The sequence below is a fragment of the Citrus clementina genome, unplaced genomic scaffold (genome assembly GCF_000493195.1).
Source record: "Citrus clementina cultivar Clemenules unplaced genomic scaffold, Citrus_clementina_v1.0 scaffold_8, whole genome shotgun sequence".
Lineage (NCBI taxonomy): Eukaryota > Viridiplantae > Streptophyta > Magnoliopsida > Sapindales > Rutaceae > Citrus > Citrus x clementina.
In genome coordinates this window covers 3,160,713-3,178,180 of record NW_006262022.1, presented here as the reverse complement: position 1 = coordinate 3,178,180, position 17,468 = coordinate 3,160,713, and the positions used below count along the sequence as shown (strand labels likewise).

The 17,468-nt window shown below is 34.6% G+C and overlaps 1 protein-coding gene across 2 annotated transcripts; it reads left to right on the top strand.

Annotated features, from left to right (window-relative positions):
- Positions 1–5,332: 5,332 nt before the first annotated feature.
- On the top strand, positions 5,333–17,245 carry LOC18034131 (autophagy-related protein 2). Of its 2 annotated transcripts, XM_006422973.2 has the most exons (14): positions 5,333–5,916; positions 6,286–7,391; positions 7,502–7,650; positions 8,372–8,535; positions 8,657–11,869; positions 11,965–12,077; positions 13,377–13,584; positions 13,990–14,103; positions 14,229–14,336; positions 14,436–14,568; positions 15,387–15,586; positions 15,834–16,030; positions 16,200–16,449; positions 16,918–17,245. In XM_006422973.2, exons 1-13 carry the CDS (start codon positions 5,710–5,712, stop codon positions 16,270–16,272), a joined length of 5,985 nt encoding a protein of 1,994 aa, XP_006423036.1. In that variant the 5' UTR covers positions 5,333–5,709; the 3' UTR covers positions 16,273–16,449; positions 16,918–17,245. The 2 variants fall into 2 exon arrangements, with proteins under 2 accessions (XP_006423036.1, XP_024034792.1); XM_024179024.1 differs by lacking the exons at positions 14,229–14,336; positions 14,436–14,568; positions 15,387–15,586; ... (1 more) ...; positions 16,200–16,449; positions 16,918–17,245 and having other exon boundaries at positions 13,377–13,579; positions 13,984–14,067.
- Positions 17,246–17,468: the final 223 nt, after the last annotated feature.

Below are 17,468 nucleotides of genomic sequence, written 5' to 3'. Positions count from 1 at the left end.
CGTACTTATTATCAGACAATCGGTAATGCATCTTAGACAATTTGTGAAGTTATAATAACCCACAAGATGAATTAAAAGTAATCAATGCACTCCTGTATTATTTTAGACAAATTAATGAGCATAGAGAAAGTAATCATTTTGCATTTTTTATATTAGTCAAAGATAGACAATCAAGCACTTATAGTAAATGGAGAAGGTAGTTGATCTGATAGTCAATTGTCTTGATCATATTGTAGATGCTTTTATACATTTCATAAAGCAATAGAATTTGCTAGACAAAAGATGAGACCATATTATCATGTTAGCCATTTAATTAACCCTTTAAGCAGTGCATCAATGGCATCAACCAAACAATTAAATAACTCTTTAAACAGTGCAGCAACATCATCATCATCAACCATACACCTTTGTAACCACTGTGAAGCCATGACATGCACATTAGAAAGCTTAATGATACGAGATATAATTTAGACAACAAAGTAAATGCATGTAGATAGAAGATAATTGTATAAAAAAATTACTAATGTAAAACTAATTAGAAAGAATATTATATTACAAAATAATATCATATTTTACATAACCAAAAGACCCAAAAAACCCAAACACTTAATCATTACTTACCACTTGAAGAAATTTTAACCATATCCCAACGAGGCAATTTCTAAGAATTCAACAAAAATTTTCGCCTCATTGGTGATAGTATAAACATTAGAAAAGAAAAAAATAGTAGAAAGCCTATACCAGGATTTTATTTCACTAGCCAATCAATTATTCTATAACTAATTAAATTTCTTAACTGGGTTTGGACCTGAATGGTCAGAACTGAGAAATATTACCCTCCCAGGCATGATATTTCTATCATTTCCTTTGATTAATCTTTAGCCAAAACCCTAGACAATGAAAATTTATTATTTAAAGCCCTCAGTTTCTAGAATGATATGCACTATTTATATTTTCAATTTAGACAGATTTAAATACATTCTATCAATGTTAAACGGAGCTCTATTTATTATAAAACCAACAGCTTTGTTAATAAATTTTAGTTCTTTACCACCAAAACCCCAAATAGTCAATAAAATGAATGGAGGTGTCATACTACCAGCACACTATGCCATTCTTATAAGCGAAGGCGCCAAAAAATTCAGAAGAAAAATTTATCATGATAAGCCCAGCTTCTCCACAAAAGATATATATAGAAGAACACATGAGATTGCAGTCTTCTATGAATGGATTGACACTCATGACAAGATCATAACCCAATGATAACATTCTACTATTTTGACCCAAATGCATTTTGTTCATGAAGAACAACTCATTCCTTCACTAGAGATAAAAGTTAACAATCTAGAAAAAACGTGAAGAATATTTGGAGGAACTAATCAAGATTAATGACACGCCATCATTAGGAGAAGGATTAGAAACTATGAGTCACCAATATTTGGATGAAGACACGGCAGAAGATGTTCATCAAATTATGGACAAATAAGCGACACCAGCAAAAGTAATAGCCAACTACCAGTAGTCAAAAAGTCAAGTACTCAGCTTTTATCGATGTCTTGTTTTTATGGATGTCCTTCTAGGATGTCAAATAAATTTAGATCCGGAAGTGGAAGATGGGGATTCACACAGATCCGGATTTGGATGCGGATGCAAGTGTATTCAGAAAACTGAATATCCGAATTCGGATAAATTTTATTTTAAATTATAAATTAAATTAAAAATATATATTAAAAATTAAAAATAAATTTTATTTGTGGATTTATTATGTTGTTATATATTATTCATGTTGAATTATTAATTGTTGGATTATGATTAAATTTTATTTGATATTATTAGGTAAATTATTTAATTTTATTTTAAATTAAAAATTAAATCAAAAATTAAATTTTATTTGTGGATTTATGTTGTTGTATCTTATTCATGTTGAATTATTAATTGTTGGATTATGATTGAATTTTATTTGATATTATGAGGTAAATTATTGAATTTTATTTTAAATTAAAAACATACATTAAAAATGAAATAAAAAATGAAAAATTAAATTTTATTTGTAGATTTATGAGATTATTTGTATGTTATTCATGTTGAATTATTCATTATTAAATTATGATTAGATTTTATATGATATTATTAGGTAAATTATTAATTTTTGAAATTATATATTAAATTATTAAATTTTAATTTTTGCGGATCCGGATATCCGGAATATCCGCCTGCATCCATTACGGATATTACTCGCATCCGAATCGGCATCTTTTTTTCATGACTCAGGTTTCAAATTTTGCCAACCCTATACTCTTCTTTACTCACTACCAAATAAGAAAAAAATTATAAAGGAATCTTTTTCTTTTTTTCATTTTGTTACCAACAGTAAGTCAGCTTAAAAAACAATAGATAGTCACGATTTACGGACATCAAGTCATAAAAAAAGCACATTATCTAGTCATACTTTTTTCCTGTTTAGTTTTAGTTAGTCCTTGGTAAATTGCCACTTGTAAAGTTTGTTTTCAAAATCTTAGCTCTTGTACATCAAATCATTAATTGTAGCAATTATTGCATCGATTCTTCGTTCGTATATATAGACCTCTCATGTAAATGAGAGTGTATGGATATAAGTGAGAACAATTATCAACTCTTATATAAATGTTAGATAAGCAATAAAATTAGAAAAGCGATAAAATTCTCTTTATTCACTTTACATATACTTAGAAAGTTTAAACATCATTTGGATTCATTTCGATAGCGATTAGTAAGTAAGTCATCTTATTTGTTTTTATTTATTTATTTATTTTTCGGGTTCAAAAGTCTCGCCCAGTCAATAAAAATATAAATTATATTTAAAGTATTACCAAAAGAAAGTTCTTATCATTATTCAAGGGAAATGAGTTTGAAAGAAGATATTTTAAAAAATGAATTTTTGTTTTTGACAAAAATAATAAGAACTTAGTGAAAGTTTCTGCTGAATTTCTAAAAACTTCTTTTTAAACACGGTCTTCGTTAACCCATTAAGCCTTTAATGTTTTGAAAATGCTTTTTTGGGCTTGAGTCAGGAGTTTTAAAGTATTTTTTTTTATTGGCATATTTTCAAAATCAGTTTAATAAACTTTGAAAAGTTAGTTTTTGTCAAAATAGTTTCCTCAGTTTTCATAAATTTTTTGGGAATTACTGTATATAAGGGAGAAACCAACGACATATATTCTGGTGATTAACCTAAATAAAAACTATATCAGTCTATTTGTCAGTATAACAAATCATGAACAAGTCTTCCCTTGGTCTATTTTGCCTTTTTCTCTTCTTTTACAGTTAATTACTATTCTACTCTTGCCTCTTTTTTGTTCACTATAAATATTGGACTTCTATGTCTATTTCTTCTATTTCTTATTACTTTTAATTCTAATAATTCATTTATATGCATTTTGAATTCATTTTTCTCTTCTATCTTCCTCTAGTCCTTCAAACTATACAAGGAAATCATAGAATAACTATACTTTGAGTGGACGAAATAAACTTACACTATAATTCTTATATTTTTCTAATTAAAATTAAAGAAAATTTATAAATTAATTTTATATAAATTAGTGTGACATAATATAATTGATTAGATTAAATAACTTTTTAATCATATGATTTATTTTGTCTCTATTAATAAAAATTTAAAGGGTTATTTATCGTCAGCCCCCACATGTTTCGACAATTAGCACCGCGCACCCATAAGTTTCGACCATGTGCACCCAACCCCCATTTCCGTCAAAAAATCAGTTAATTCTAACTGGTTAGACAGTTATTAACCTAAAAGACCATACTACCCCTAATTTGAATTGAATTGAGTTTTTTTTTGGATAAAAAAGTAAGCTTTTCCATTAAATACTCGAAATCATATACAACACATCGGAAATTCATCCAACCAAATCATATCTGTCATCTTTTGTAGAGCCAATTTCACTAAAGCATGAGCTGCACCATTGTAAATTCTAGCAGTGTGCTGAGCTCTGAAATTCTGGAAACTATTCTTCATTTCCAGAATTTCAGAGATCATCTAAGAGATTTCAGCCATGCTGCTACATCTACTGTTTACAAGCTCTACAACCTCAAGACAATCAGACTCAAGTAACACCGAGAGGATCCTCCTGCTCTTAGAGCCACATGCATTCCCCATTTCATGGCTGCAGCTTCAGCCATTGCTACATTGCCAAAATATTTGGCAAAAATACCTCTTACAGATTATAAAATTTACATTAAGAAATAAAAATTAATTATAATAATATCTTATATTGAAACGATTTTTTCTTATTTCATTATCATAACAAAATTGTAAAACCAGTAAACTTTTAAGAAGAGAGACAGAGCATGATTCCAAAGGGAAAGAAAAAAATCAAACACAAAATCATTAGTAGATTACAAAATAATTCCAATAATCCCACCAAAACAAAAAAAACCCAATAATAAAGAAACCTAAGATAATTATACCAAAATTTCTCTGTAAAATTCTATTACAAAAGAAACCCAAACCAAGAAAATTTAACAAAAAGGAACCAAAAATCAAAAACCCTAAATTAAGTTATAGAGGCGGCGGGAACGGCGGCTGCTTCAGGCGGTGGCGTCGACGGTTTCGAGCGATGGCAGATCACGCAGGGTGCGCCATTTGTTGTTGTTGATTCAAGACGGCGGCAGCTCACACCGGCAGGCAACAGTAGTGAAAGGCAAGAAGAAGAAGAAAGAGAATAAGAAGAAAAAAGAAAGAAGAAGAAGAAGGCGAAGAAGAAAGAAGCAGAAGAGTGAAAGAAAAAAGACCCGAAGAAGAAGAAGAAGAAAAAAAGAAAGAAGAAGAAGAGTGAAAGAAAGAAGACGCGAAGAAGAAGAGAAGAAAGAAAGAAAGACGCGAGAGAGAGAGAAAAGGGGGAAAAAATGAAGGATTAAAAAGAGTGTTTTTTTTTTATTTATTATTTTAATCTTATATGAAATCATCATTTTACCCTTTTTTCGAGTTAAGTTAACGATAGTTTGACGGAAATGGGGGCGTGATGCACATGGTCGAAACTTGTGGGTACGCGGTGCTAATTATCGAAATATGTGGGGACTGACGATAAATAACCCAAATTTAAACTTTTGAGTTTCTAAGAATAGAGATTGTAGAATTTTTTTAAAATTCAATTATGTAAATACCTTTAATTTATTTAATTATTTTATTTTATTTCTATCAAAATAATTTTATATTTTTTTAATAAAAACTCATATTAACAACTCAAATATTTCCTACGAAAAATCGACGAGTAAAAAATTATATTTAAATCAACTTGTTTCAGAAGCTTATAAACAAAAGTAGAGTTACAATCGTCAACGTATAAAAGGAAAACGAGAAAAGAACACAATACCCAACAAACACGGAATCCCCAAAATCGGAAAACCCAAACACAGCCCAACTCTTAATTAATCATCATCATCAATATTCATCATCATCGTCATCATCAATATTCATCATCACCACCATCAATTTTATATGTCTCATGTTCTTTTCAAATTCAAAAATCAATCCAAATCATTCGCAAACACAGCAATCTCCTCTACAGGGCGCTCGCGCTCTTGCTCTTGCTCTTGATGGAAGTAAATTCTTCCATCACGAGCAAGCAACAACCGCCTCTCCAGTTTTTCAAAACCCTAATTTCGGAGATTGAATCCTAAAAATCACTTTCTTTTGTTGTTTTGGATATAATGTTTTCGGGGTGGAGGATTGCGAAATCGGCGGAGGAGTTGGTGCCGAAGTGGGCGGTGAAGAGGGTTTGCAAATTCTTTTTGAAGAAGAAACTGGGTCAATTTATTTTGGGGGATATTGACCTTGATCAGCTTGATGTTCAGCTTAGTGATGGCTCTATTCAGCTCAATGATCTCGCTCTTAATGTTGATTATCTTAATCAGAAGGTACAGAGTAGTAACCTCGTTTGCTTAATCTGTGTTTCTTTGTCCTTTTTTGTTGAAGGGTTTTTTTGTTATTGTTATGAAGAATTGCTGTTTGACTAGTCCTTTGTTTTGCTGATATATTAACTGAATTCAATGAATTACACGTAGCTGCTACCAGGCTGGTGTGCTTAGGGCGTTTTAATTTTGCCTCGGGGTATTTAAGGTTCTAATGTTTTAATGGGATTTTGTGAACTTCATTTTTTGTAATTAGTGTGAGTATAAATTTTGAATAGAAATACAAAGAAGCTTAAGTTGGTTGGGCTGTCACTGGAGTACTTGGAGTTGCTACTTATTGATCACAGTGTTATCGTGCTTGTGTTGTTCTTTCAGCTTGGTGCAGCGACATCAGTGATGATAAAAGAGGGGTCCATTGGGTCTCTACTGGTTAAAATGCCGTGGAAGGGCAAAGGTTGTCTAGTTGAGTTGGATGAACTAGAGCTTGTGCTTGCTCCTTGTTGGGATAATAAATCACGGGATGTAGATGAAAGTTGCAGTACCAGCCAAGATGATAACAACGGTATGCAATGGGATACAGGGCAGTTTGGGCATGATGGAGCAGGTAATCCTTCTAAGTTTACTCCCAATGATGTTCATGAGGGTGTTAAGATAATTGCAAAGATGGTGAAATGGTTCCTTACAAGCTTCCATGTCAAGATAAAGAAGTTGATTGTTGCTTACGACCCATGTATAGAGAAAAATGAAAACAAGGTGGAGTCGCATGCAACTTTGGTTCTTCGAATATCAGAAATAGGGTGTGGAACTTGTGTTTCTGAAGACCCTTCCTCTGATAGTGATGCAAGAGTGGAGAGCTTTCTTGGAATTAATCGTCTTACAAACTTTGTAAAGTTTGAAGGAGCAATACTTGAACTTGTTGACGTTGATGCTGTTAATCATCAACCAGGCTCTCTACATGCTTCTGGAACACCCTCTGGTGAAGTACCTTCAGGTTGCATTCCTTCAGATGCTACAACTCCTATCATCTCATGGAAAAGAGGTGGATTTTCAGGTAACATAAAATTGAGTATACCTTGGAAGGATGGTTCATTAGATATTCGCAAAGTGGATGCAGATGTTTGTATTGATCCCATAGAACTAAAATTTCAACCAAGAACGATCAAGTGGTTCTTACTTTCATGGGAAACTTATCTGAAGATTGATAATGATCGGATGTCTCATACGCTTTACAAGCCAACAGACTCTGTTTACTTAAATGTGAGTTCTCAATTCCGTTCATCAGCAAATGTTCCTGCTGTAATTCCCGCTGATGAGATGATACCAATTCATGGTAGCTATTCTTCCAGCTTCCCTTCTTTCAATAGGCAAGAATTTGTTTCTGAAGCTGTGCTACCTGCCTCGCATCTTATAACGGATTGGGTGCCATTTCCTGTCAACACAAATCAGAAACATGGTATTGAAGAAGTTGATCTGGGGGCAAGGTTGGTTTATCCGTCCGTGCTTGTAAACTTGTATAACCATTGATGTTAGATGAATTAACTTGAGGCATGATGCTAATGTTCTATTATTTATTGGTTTGGCTTATTTGCAGTGTGGACCAATTTTTTGAATGTTTTGATGGAATGAGACATTCCCAATCTGCTTTAGGAAACAGTGGCATGTGGAACTGGACATGCTCTGTTTTCAGTGCAATAACTGCTGCATCGAGCCTTGCTTCTGGGTCTTTGCATGTTCCTTATGGTATGTGATTTGTTCCTTTTCTCATATTTAATAAGTGAAGGGCTGGAGAAACATATTGATAGCATTTTTTTTTTTTTGGGGTCATGGTTACTTGCGTATGGTTACTGATTTATGGTTATTGCATTAATTTTCTCCTGATGTATATGTGTGTGATACATAAGGTCTCAGAATTACTTGTTGCCTATGCTGTACCATCATCTAATGTCTTGTATTCCCTCTCTCTTAATGCAAGTTGCTTGATTTAATCTTTTTCTTCTGCAACAATTAGGTTGGGGTTAGGGGAATACTTTAATGTTTTACTTGTGTTAACCGAGAGATTAATTGTTCGTAGCAGATAGATTTTTCATGTTCAGGTTCTTGATTCATGACTTCTTCTATTGAATTCAATTTTATGTAGCCTTTTTAAAGATAAAAAAGTATGTGTTGATGTTTATAATAAATAACTTTTATAAGGGAAAGTAGTTCAGTTACAGAAATTGCAAAACTTTGTATCATCACACTTTATCTAATTACTTGAATAAGTTTTGATTCTTACTGGTTTTTTGCCTCCTGTTTGTGTTTACAATGCAAGGGTTATTTAGTTTAACTCTATTAGATAGGAACATAGTACTGGTATGGTTTTGTTTTGTCTGATATTTGTTTATGGACCATTTACCATTGGGACAATATATGTCATACCTTTGTGGCAAAACTGTAATTATATTCCTTCGATACATTTCAGAACAGCAGCATGTACAAACTAATCTCAAAGCAACTTTTGCTGGAGTTTCCGTTTTATTCTCTTTTTATGATGAAGATCAGAAGGATTCATGTGATTGGACAAATGTTGGGTCACACTTTCATTATGTGGGTGCAGAATGCAGAGACATTTCTCTTGTTGTACAGGTAATAAATGTGAGGTTGAAGAATTATCCTGCCCTTTCATATTTTGTTGTCTTTCCTTTGAACTTAGTGCTCTACATGATTTTTCTTTTGTACTAAGATGAAACTTTGATAATATCAACAGGTATATCCTCAAGAAATGAAGGTTGAGGGAACAATAAACTATATTGAGGTTGCTGATTACTTTCACAACGAAATTGATGTAATGAATGTTCACCCAAGGGAGTCTAAAAACAAAAGTGACAGTCAAACTGTTTCTATCCAACATCTACAAGTGGAAGTTCAAGGTGTTCTCCCTCCATTTCCCCGATCTGCCAATGTTCATGGTTCATATGAATACAGTGGGCCAGTTTCTGCTGATTCTTCTTTTGGGAATAAAGGTGATATTGTTAAAGTTTTGCTGCTTCAAACTTCAGGTATCACTAATTGCAAGTATATCACGGATGCAAATCGTTCACATGGGTGTTTAGCAAGGTCCACATCGTTTTCTCTGAAACTGCCTCTGTTTATTTTTTGGGTGAACTTCCATTTGATAAATATTTTATGGGATCTTTTTAAGGATATTGGAAGTTCTACTAAATTGAATCACAAAAAGACTGGGTTTTTGTCTGAGATGGTCGATGAGGAGTGTGGGGCTTCCCATGGGTATGTGAAAAGAGGTTCTTGTCCTCCTATTACAACCCTATCTTCAACAGAAACTTTACGAGGTAATATATCAATCCCAGAGGCAAGGGTTATACTATGTTTTCCTTTAAACAGTGGCGGAGACACGCGAGGTTACTATGCCTGGGATCATTTTATTGCTCTTGATTTTTCGTCACCATCGACTTTTAAGAAGGGACCAGTCCAAGAACCTGCTGCAGTGTCAGATGGTAGTATTCAGGAAAGATCTTCCACTACAGCCACACGTTCTCTACGGTTAAATGTTGGCGATCTTGACATTTACTTGGTTTCTTCTTTCCATAAAGATGATGCTGAAATCACCTCCTTCAGTAGGTCCAAATTTTCTGCCCAGAACTTCTTTTCTGTCAGCAATAGAACTGGTCTTCTTTCTACCATCAGTCTGCTTTGGCAGGAGGGTCCTGTGACTGGTCCTTGGATAGCAGAGAGAGCTAAGTTCTTAGCTACATATGAGGAATCCAGGAGTAGAAATAAATTCATGGGAAAAGGTTCTGATTTTGCTGCTGTTAATCGTGTGAATGATCTGGAAGATTCTCAAACCCGACAAGAGATAATCTTGAGCTCTGCCTTTTTTGTGCACGTTCATTTATTTCCAGTCGCAATCGATCTTGACTGGTCTCAGTATACTTGCTTACACAGTCTTTTAAACCAGATAATTAGTGGCCTGTCTTGTTTAGGCCATGATGGCATTGGTATCTGTGAAGAATATTCTGTCTCCCAAACATCAGTACTCCTGGAATGTGATTCTCTGGAACTTGTAATTAGACCAGATGCCAAAGCAGATATAAGAGGTGGAATGCAAAGTGAACTTTCTGGGTTGTGGCATTCTTTGAAACTGAGAATTGAGAAGTTAAATTTGCTGTCAGTTTCAAATATTGGAGGCAATAAGGGTGCTGGTTTTCTCTGGGTAGCCCATGGTGAAGGTATATTATGGGGTTCTGTCTCTGAAGTTCCAAGTCAAGAATTTCTTTTGATATCCTGTAGCAACTCTACAATGAAACGTGGTGATGGAGGTGGTTCAAATGCATTATCTTCTAGGTTAGCTGGTTCCAATATTGTACATCTGCTGGATCCGGAGTCTTCCCATGCTTTTACATCTGTTACTGTTAGATGCAGCACAGTTGTCGCTGTTGGTGGTCGTTTGGATTGGCTGGATGCTATAACTTCATTTTTTAGTTTGCCATCTCCTGAAATTGAAGAATCAGGTGATGGTAGGTTGCAGAAGAGTGACTTAACTGTTCCTTGCAGAACTTCTTTTGTTCTTAATTTGGTTGATGTTGGTTTGAGTTATGAGCCCCACTTTATGAACCCGATGGTTAGAAATGAAGTTCTTGATTCTCAGTTGGGTTCTGCTGGAACAAATGGACCTTATGTTGCTTGTTTATTAGCTGCATCTTCCTTTGTTCTTTCAAATACAACCGTGGAAAATTCCTTGGAGAACGATTATAAAATTCGAATGCAGGATCTGGGTCTTCTTCTCTGTGCCAAGTTCGAGTCTCAGAAACTCGCTGGCACTTACAGTGTAAAACATCTTCATGAGATTGGATATGTTAAGGTTGCCCGAGAGGCACTCCTTGAAGCCGTTTTGAGGACTAACTGTAAGAATGGCCTTCTCTGGGAGTTGGAATGTTCAAATTCTCACATTTATCTGGATACTTGCCATGACACAACATCTGGTCTGACATGCTTGGCCAGTCAACTTCAACAGATTTTTGCCCCTGATATGGAGGAATCACTGGTTCATTTGCAAGATAGGTATAATACCGTGCAGCAGGCACAAGAGAGGAGTGATTTGATTGATGCAAGTGGGGTATTGAATAGCGATTCTGCCCCTCCTTGTCAAGCAAGTTGTTTAAACTCAGATACAAAGAGTATTGGTGGGTTGGTGGGTTTGATGGATGAGATATCTGAAGATGCATTTCATTTTGATGGGAGTCAGACCTGCCAATTTGATTCTACTGGGTCACAACTACGTATTTCATTTGATGATGCCCTTCTTGGAGAGGCATGTAGCTTAAGTGTTAAATCCCCAGAGGATTTCTCAGCTGATCTAGCAGTCAGTGGATCAATGCCCCTGATAGGATTAGATCAAACATCATTTATACAGAATGGTTGCTTACCAGAATTTATAGAAGGTTACTGCTTGGCTGATTTACGTCCTTTGTCAGAATTATCTGTAGGGGGACAGTCATCACCCCAGATGCTTAAATGCAGACCCAGGAATATGAGGGATGGAGATGTTGAGAAAGGAAACAGTGGTTGGTATGGAGATTCCTGTCTGAGAATCGTAGAAAACCACTTGTCAGAAACAAGTGGGCAAACTTGCGTGAAAGAAGTTTTGGAATGCAAGCGTCCATCTATTGAGTCTGCAGGACCTGATGATTTCAGGAAGGCCAAGGGGCGTATACTTCTTAACAATGTTAATGTGACATGGAGAATGTATGCTGGTTCTGACTGGCATGAATCTAGAAATAATGGTGAGTGCTCATCAAATATACATGGAAGGGATACGACTGTATGCCTGGAGCTTGCATTAACTGGCATGCAATTTCAATATGACATTTTCCCAATTGGTGGAATGTTTGTATCGGGGCTGTCTCTTTCAGTCCAAGATTTTCACCTTTCTGACAGGAGCAAAGATGCACCTTGGAAACTGGTAATGCTGAGATCATTTAGGTATTTTTAAATGAATGATTTACCTTTTATTTTCTTGCAATAATGTCTGAAAAATTTTTCACGATTGAATTGAAGGTTTTGGGGCACTATGACTCAAAAGATCATCCCAGAGTATCCTCTGCCAAAGCATTCAGGCTGGACTTAGAATCTGTCAAACCCAATCCTCAAACCCCTCTTGAGGAGTACAGGTGCAATTTTTGGTCTCTCTAATTTTTATAGGTTCATTAAGCGATGATTCTTGTGTTACTTAAAGATTATACTGTTATCTTTTATTTCCTGGAATCAATGTATACTGGTAAAAAGAAAAGAAAAATGAAAAAATACAGCCATAGAGCATTTCGGTTCTAGCAATTATTCCTGTTCAGCCTAGAATTAGGAGGAATCTTAAGGTTTAAAGCCCTGATTTGAAAAACACTGTTAGATCTCCATTCAACTGATATTTTGCTTTTGGTTTAGAATAAGTGTTTTAGTTAAGGTTGATGATTCAAGTTTGATTTTGTCATCAGCTTTCCCAGACATTCATGTCATGTAGTTCCAAGTGTGGGTCTATGCAATTTACAGTCTCATCCAATGCCTCTAATTGTGATTCTATTACTGGGACCTTATGAACAATCTTCTCAGTAGGAAGGCTTTATTATTATCTCAACAAGATTACACATCAATGAGGAAAGAGTTCTAAAATAAGAAAAAGAAATATTAATGAAGATAATATCTTATTAGGTTGTTGTTGCCTGCTTTTATATTTTAATAGTTGGTCCTGAGAAACTGGACGATAGCCTGAAAACTGTAATAATTGGGTAAGTGGGCATGGGTTCTTTTCAATTTCCTAGTTGGGCCAATGGAAGGTATGTCAGTTTGTGAAGAAGTTGTGTAATACTAATCAGATTTGTTTTCTCTAGATAGGATTTGTACTAATGATGATTCATACACAGTCTTATTGAATCTTAAGATAATCATTATACTTATCAGTGCCCATTTTCAAAGACAGTGGGGAAGAACTGTACTTTTTGCAATTATACTTTTGTGAAGAAGAAGTCTAATACTTATCAGATTTGTTTTTCTAGATAGGATTTATACTAATGATGATTCATACATAATCTTATTGAATCTTAAGATAATCATTATACTTATCAATGCCCATTTTCAAACACAGTGAGGAAGACCTGTAGTTTTTGCAATTATACCTTGTGAGTCTATGTAAAATTCATATGAAGGTCCAGCCTGACATAATCTGTGTACCAGTTTATCACATGCAATTGTTTTTGAACTTTTGCATAAAAGATTTCAAAACCGATGCAAACTACATGCTGAAACTACTGTTTTTCTTCACTTCATGAGTATGTCATCTATATATTTTATCCCTCTTCTTCTATTGCTATGTGAATTGAAGTTTTATTCAATGGTGATTCAACTAATAACTTCCCTTTCTTTCCTTTTTCCTTTTGACCAAGCTGATTTGATGTGGCGTCTGTATTTTATCTGTTCAGGTTGCGTGTTGCTATGCTTCCTCTGCTGTTGCATCTTCATCAATCCCAGCTAGATTTTCTCATAGACTTTTTTGGAGAAAAAAGCTCGCCAGTTAACCATTCCCCAGGTTGTCATAAAGATTTATGTGATTCAAAATTGTTGATGACAAAGAGCAGAAACCTTGCTGGGCATACCATTGTGGAGGAAGCATTGCTACCTTTTTTCCAGGCAAGTGATGTTGAACTCGAATCTTTTATCAGATGATATATGAGTTCCTTGTTTTCTCTGTGAGCAACCTTTCTAGCCTATAGCATTATCAGAAATTTGTATGTCCATTTGCTATTTATGTAATTATCATCTAGTTCCCAGTTAAAATTATGAGTTATGATTAGCCTTATTATATTAATTTTCTCAGTTTTTGATTACCCTTATTATATTAATTTTATCCGCTTCTTTCTATATTCTTGAGGTCACTCTAATAGGATGTCTTTGAATGCTTCTTTGTTGAACTTGGAATTTGAGTGTAGCTGTGACATTTTATTTGCTGTTATATCTCTTTTTGTTTCATCTCAAGTGTTTAGGTCTCAATTCCAGACAATATTTAATTACTGGCTTTCCCAAAATTTGTTACAGAAGTTTGATATATGGCCTGTTTTTGTTCGGGTTGATTATACTCCAAGTCGTGTTGATCTAGCAGCATTAAGAGGTGGAAAGTATGTGGAACTTGTAAATCTTGTGCCCTGGAAGGTAATTTATTCATTCCTTATCTTACCTCTACACCGATTAGTTAAAGTTCAACCAGATGCTTGTCAAGAACTGTAAATCTTTTCATTTTTTTTCCCTCGGCCCTGCTTTAATAAATTTTGATGCAGGGGGTTGAGCTGAAGCTTAAGCATGTTCACACTGTTGGCATCTATGGTTGGGGCGGTGTCTGTGAAACAGTAATAGGCGAGTGGTTGGAAGATATTTCCCAGAATCAGGTTTTAGCGGCATTCATTGTTGCTGTTGAGAATATTAAGCATTTGTTGGCCTTCTTGCAAATGTGTAAATAATTAATCAACCTTTATTTTCTGTTTTAGATTCATAAAGTGTTGCGAGGCCTGCCAGCCATTCGATCTTTGGTTGCTGTTGGTTCCGGTGCTACAAAGCTGGTTTCATTGCCAGTTGAGACCTATAGAAAGGATAAGAGGGTACTCAAAGGGATGCAAAGAGGTAAATTTTATTGAGATAAAATATTCATGTAAAGTTGGGGTCCCTCTTTTTGGCTAATGAAGAAGTTGTGTACTGTTGGTAGTTTGTAAATTTATCTAGAATGTTGGATGATAATATATAATTTGATAATAAAAAAGCTTAGTTATCGATGCATGGAAATATTACTTTAAAACCAAGCTCTCACTGCTGTGTTAACCATTGATCTAAATGGCCTGATTAATAGTTTTGTTTGGTTGATCCATTTGGTGTTTGCAACAATTGGGGGTCAGATATGTATTCTTTTTAGCTAAGGATTAATAGAAATATAAGTACAGGTGCTGCTGGCTGGGTTTCATTCAGTTTTTTTTTTTTTTCCTTCTTTTGGTTTCACCATGGCAGGATGGTTTTGTAACATGTGGTTTATTCTAATTGTTCTTTGTTCATCTTCTTTATAGGAATATTTTCTCTTTCCTATCAAAGAGTTATGTTTCTGTCTTAGACACTATTTTATGTTATTAGTTTTCATAGTTTCAAATAGATTGACTATAATATAGCTGAAATCATTCATTGTGTTCCCAAGGTCCACTTGGTTTGGTGAATAGATTAGTAACCCTGAGTTTTTCTTTTTCATCGTTTGGAGAACATTCTGGTTTTGAAATGTTAATTCTGAATATGTAGACGCCTTAGATAATTGCATATTATTTTGTTATATTATTGCACCATGCGTTCAATCTTTTTGCCTCTTCATTATCGTCGTCGTCGTTATTTTTATTATTATGATTTTTATTTTGAACTTCTGTTCTTGCCTTGTGATAACAGCAGAGCAATTTTGTTTTCAGGTACAATTGCGTTTCTTAGAAGTATATCCCTTGAAGCTGTTGGACTTGGGGTACATTTGGCAGCAGGAGCTCATGATATTTTGCTTCAAGCAGAGTATATTCTTACAAGCATCCCTCATGTGTCATGGCCCGTACAAGAAAATACAGTGACAAATGTAAGGCGTAATCAGCCTAAAGGTGCCCAACAAGGAATTGAACAGGTGATATTTCAATATACCTCATATCTTGCGCGTAAAACATAATTAAATTGTTAGATTGGAATTTTGCATGCAAGAATGACAACATTGATGAGATGTTTATATAGATCTTTGATATTGTTTGTAATATACCATGCGTGTAGATACTGCAAATATAAGATGATTAGAGTCCCAAGTTCCAGTATATCAAATAAAATTTTGAGCAGTGTAATAGTTCTAGAAAAGGTAATAATCTTCATAGTTTTTATAGGCTTATGAGAGTCTCAGTGATGGACTGGGGAGATCTGCATCTGCTCTAGTTCAGACACCCTTGAAAAAGTACCAACGTGGAGCCAGTGCTGGATCTGCTTTGGCAACTGCTGTACGGGGAGTTCCTGCAGCTGCTATAGCTCCGGCCTCTGCTTGTGCAAGTGCTGCTCATTATACTTTTCTTGGGATTCGAAATAGGTCAGTATTTTTAGTTTTTTTTCAGTTCATCAATTGCAATCATAATGACATGCATTATGCTCTTCTTGGCATCCAAATTAGGTCAGTATTTTAGTTCATAAATTGCAATCATAATAACATCCTAACATCAAAGGAGAAATTAACTATTGTAATTATGCTTGTATTGCAGTCTGGATCCTGAGCGTAAAAAAGAATCTATGGAGAAATATTTGGGTCCCACTCAGTCACGAGGAGGGGATTAATGGTTCAGTCAATAATTATGATATCATCAACCTTCGTCTACTCTGGCATTTCGTAACCTACCTGTTGCTATCATTGCACTTCCGAGTGTTAAATGATGCGTTATGACTATGGCAAGTTGCCACCGGCTAAAGGAGATTTCTAAGAGCACTCCACGCACTGGAGGCCCCATGAAACACGTAAGTTAAAACATTTCTGAAAATTACTTGCTGTTTCACAGGCTTTTGAAGTTAATTTAAATACATATATCTACTAGGAAGAGGAGTAATGTTTTGTTTCTGCTGTCTGTTGTTTTAGTACGTATGACTTAATTTTTTTTGGTTTTGTATTAATATAGCTCCAACATTTAGTTTTGATGGATGATGATGTCTGAAAACCCTACAACCTCTAGTTTACTTAGTTTTTTGTTGTACACAATACATGGTTTCATCTTTCATCAAATATTAATTTTCTTTTCTTTTTAACTTGCATGTTGAATAATTCTTCAACTGGGTTATATTCCTGCAGTTGCAAATTAAGGGATTATTATTAATTTTGACAGATATTCTTAATGGGCTCTGAGGTTTTGGCTTGTCTACTGGACTTATTTAAAAATCGCCTTTTTAACATTTTTAAAAAATGATGTTCAACATATAATCTGCTTGCAGGTGTACAGGTATTGGAATCACCAATCAGATTCTTAGCATCAGAACTGACTGAATTTTTGTACAAAATGTAAATATCCTTAGCGCAGAATTGACAGAATTTTGTGCAAAATGTACATAACTGGTGCAGCTTACAAATTTTACCCACACGAGTGAGTTTGATAATTATAGTTACCCGATTCACTTAGTACGTTAGTTTGTACATTATATTCTTTTAATGCCTCAGTCACGATGTATATAAGCCCTCTTTGTTGTAAATAATTCAATATCTTATATCACTGTAAGGTTTCTGGCTTGTGAGATGTATAATTTATTCAAAGCGTTTATGATCGTCTCTATGGAATTATAACCAATTTCAGTGTAACGTTGCATTGGTTAATTAGACCCGTTTGAGCTAAACGAGGCACAATGTAATGGTTGGCAATAGTGATGCTTTTCAGCTTAATTGTAGATTTAAGGAGAGATTATTGTGAAGGAATGAGATGGTTGATTGATATATTCTTAGCGGAAAATGCAGTGTGTCAGAAAGCTTGAAGTATTTGAGTGCTGGTACA

Bases quoted from the DNA above. Each gene is read 5' to 3' on its own strand.
- LOC18034131 (XM_006422973.2), top strand. From the start codon at position 5,710: ATGTTTTCGGGGTGGAGGATTGCGAAATCGGCGGAGGAGTTGGTGCCG. The intron at 14,104-14,228 runs GTAATTTATTCA...ATTTTGATGCAG, and splicing joins TAAATCTTGTGCCCTGGAAG to GGGGTTGAGCTGAAGCTTAA. The intron at 14,569-15,386 runs GTAAATTTTATT...TTTTGTTTTCAG, and splicing joins ACTCAAAGGGATGCAAAGAG to GTACAATTGCGTTTCTTAGA.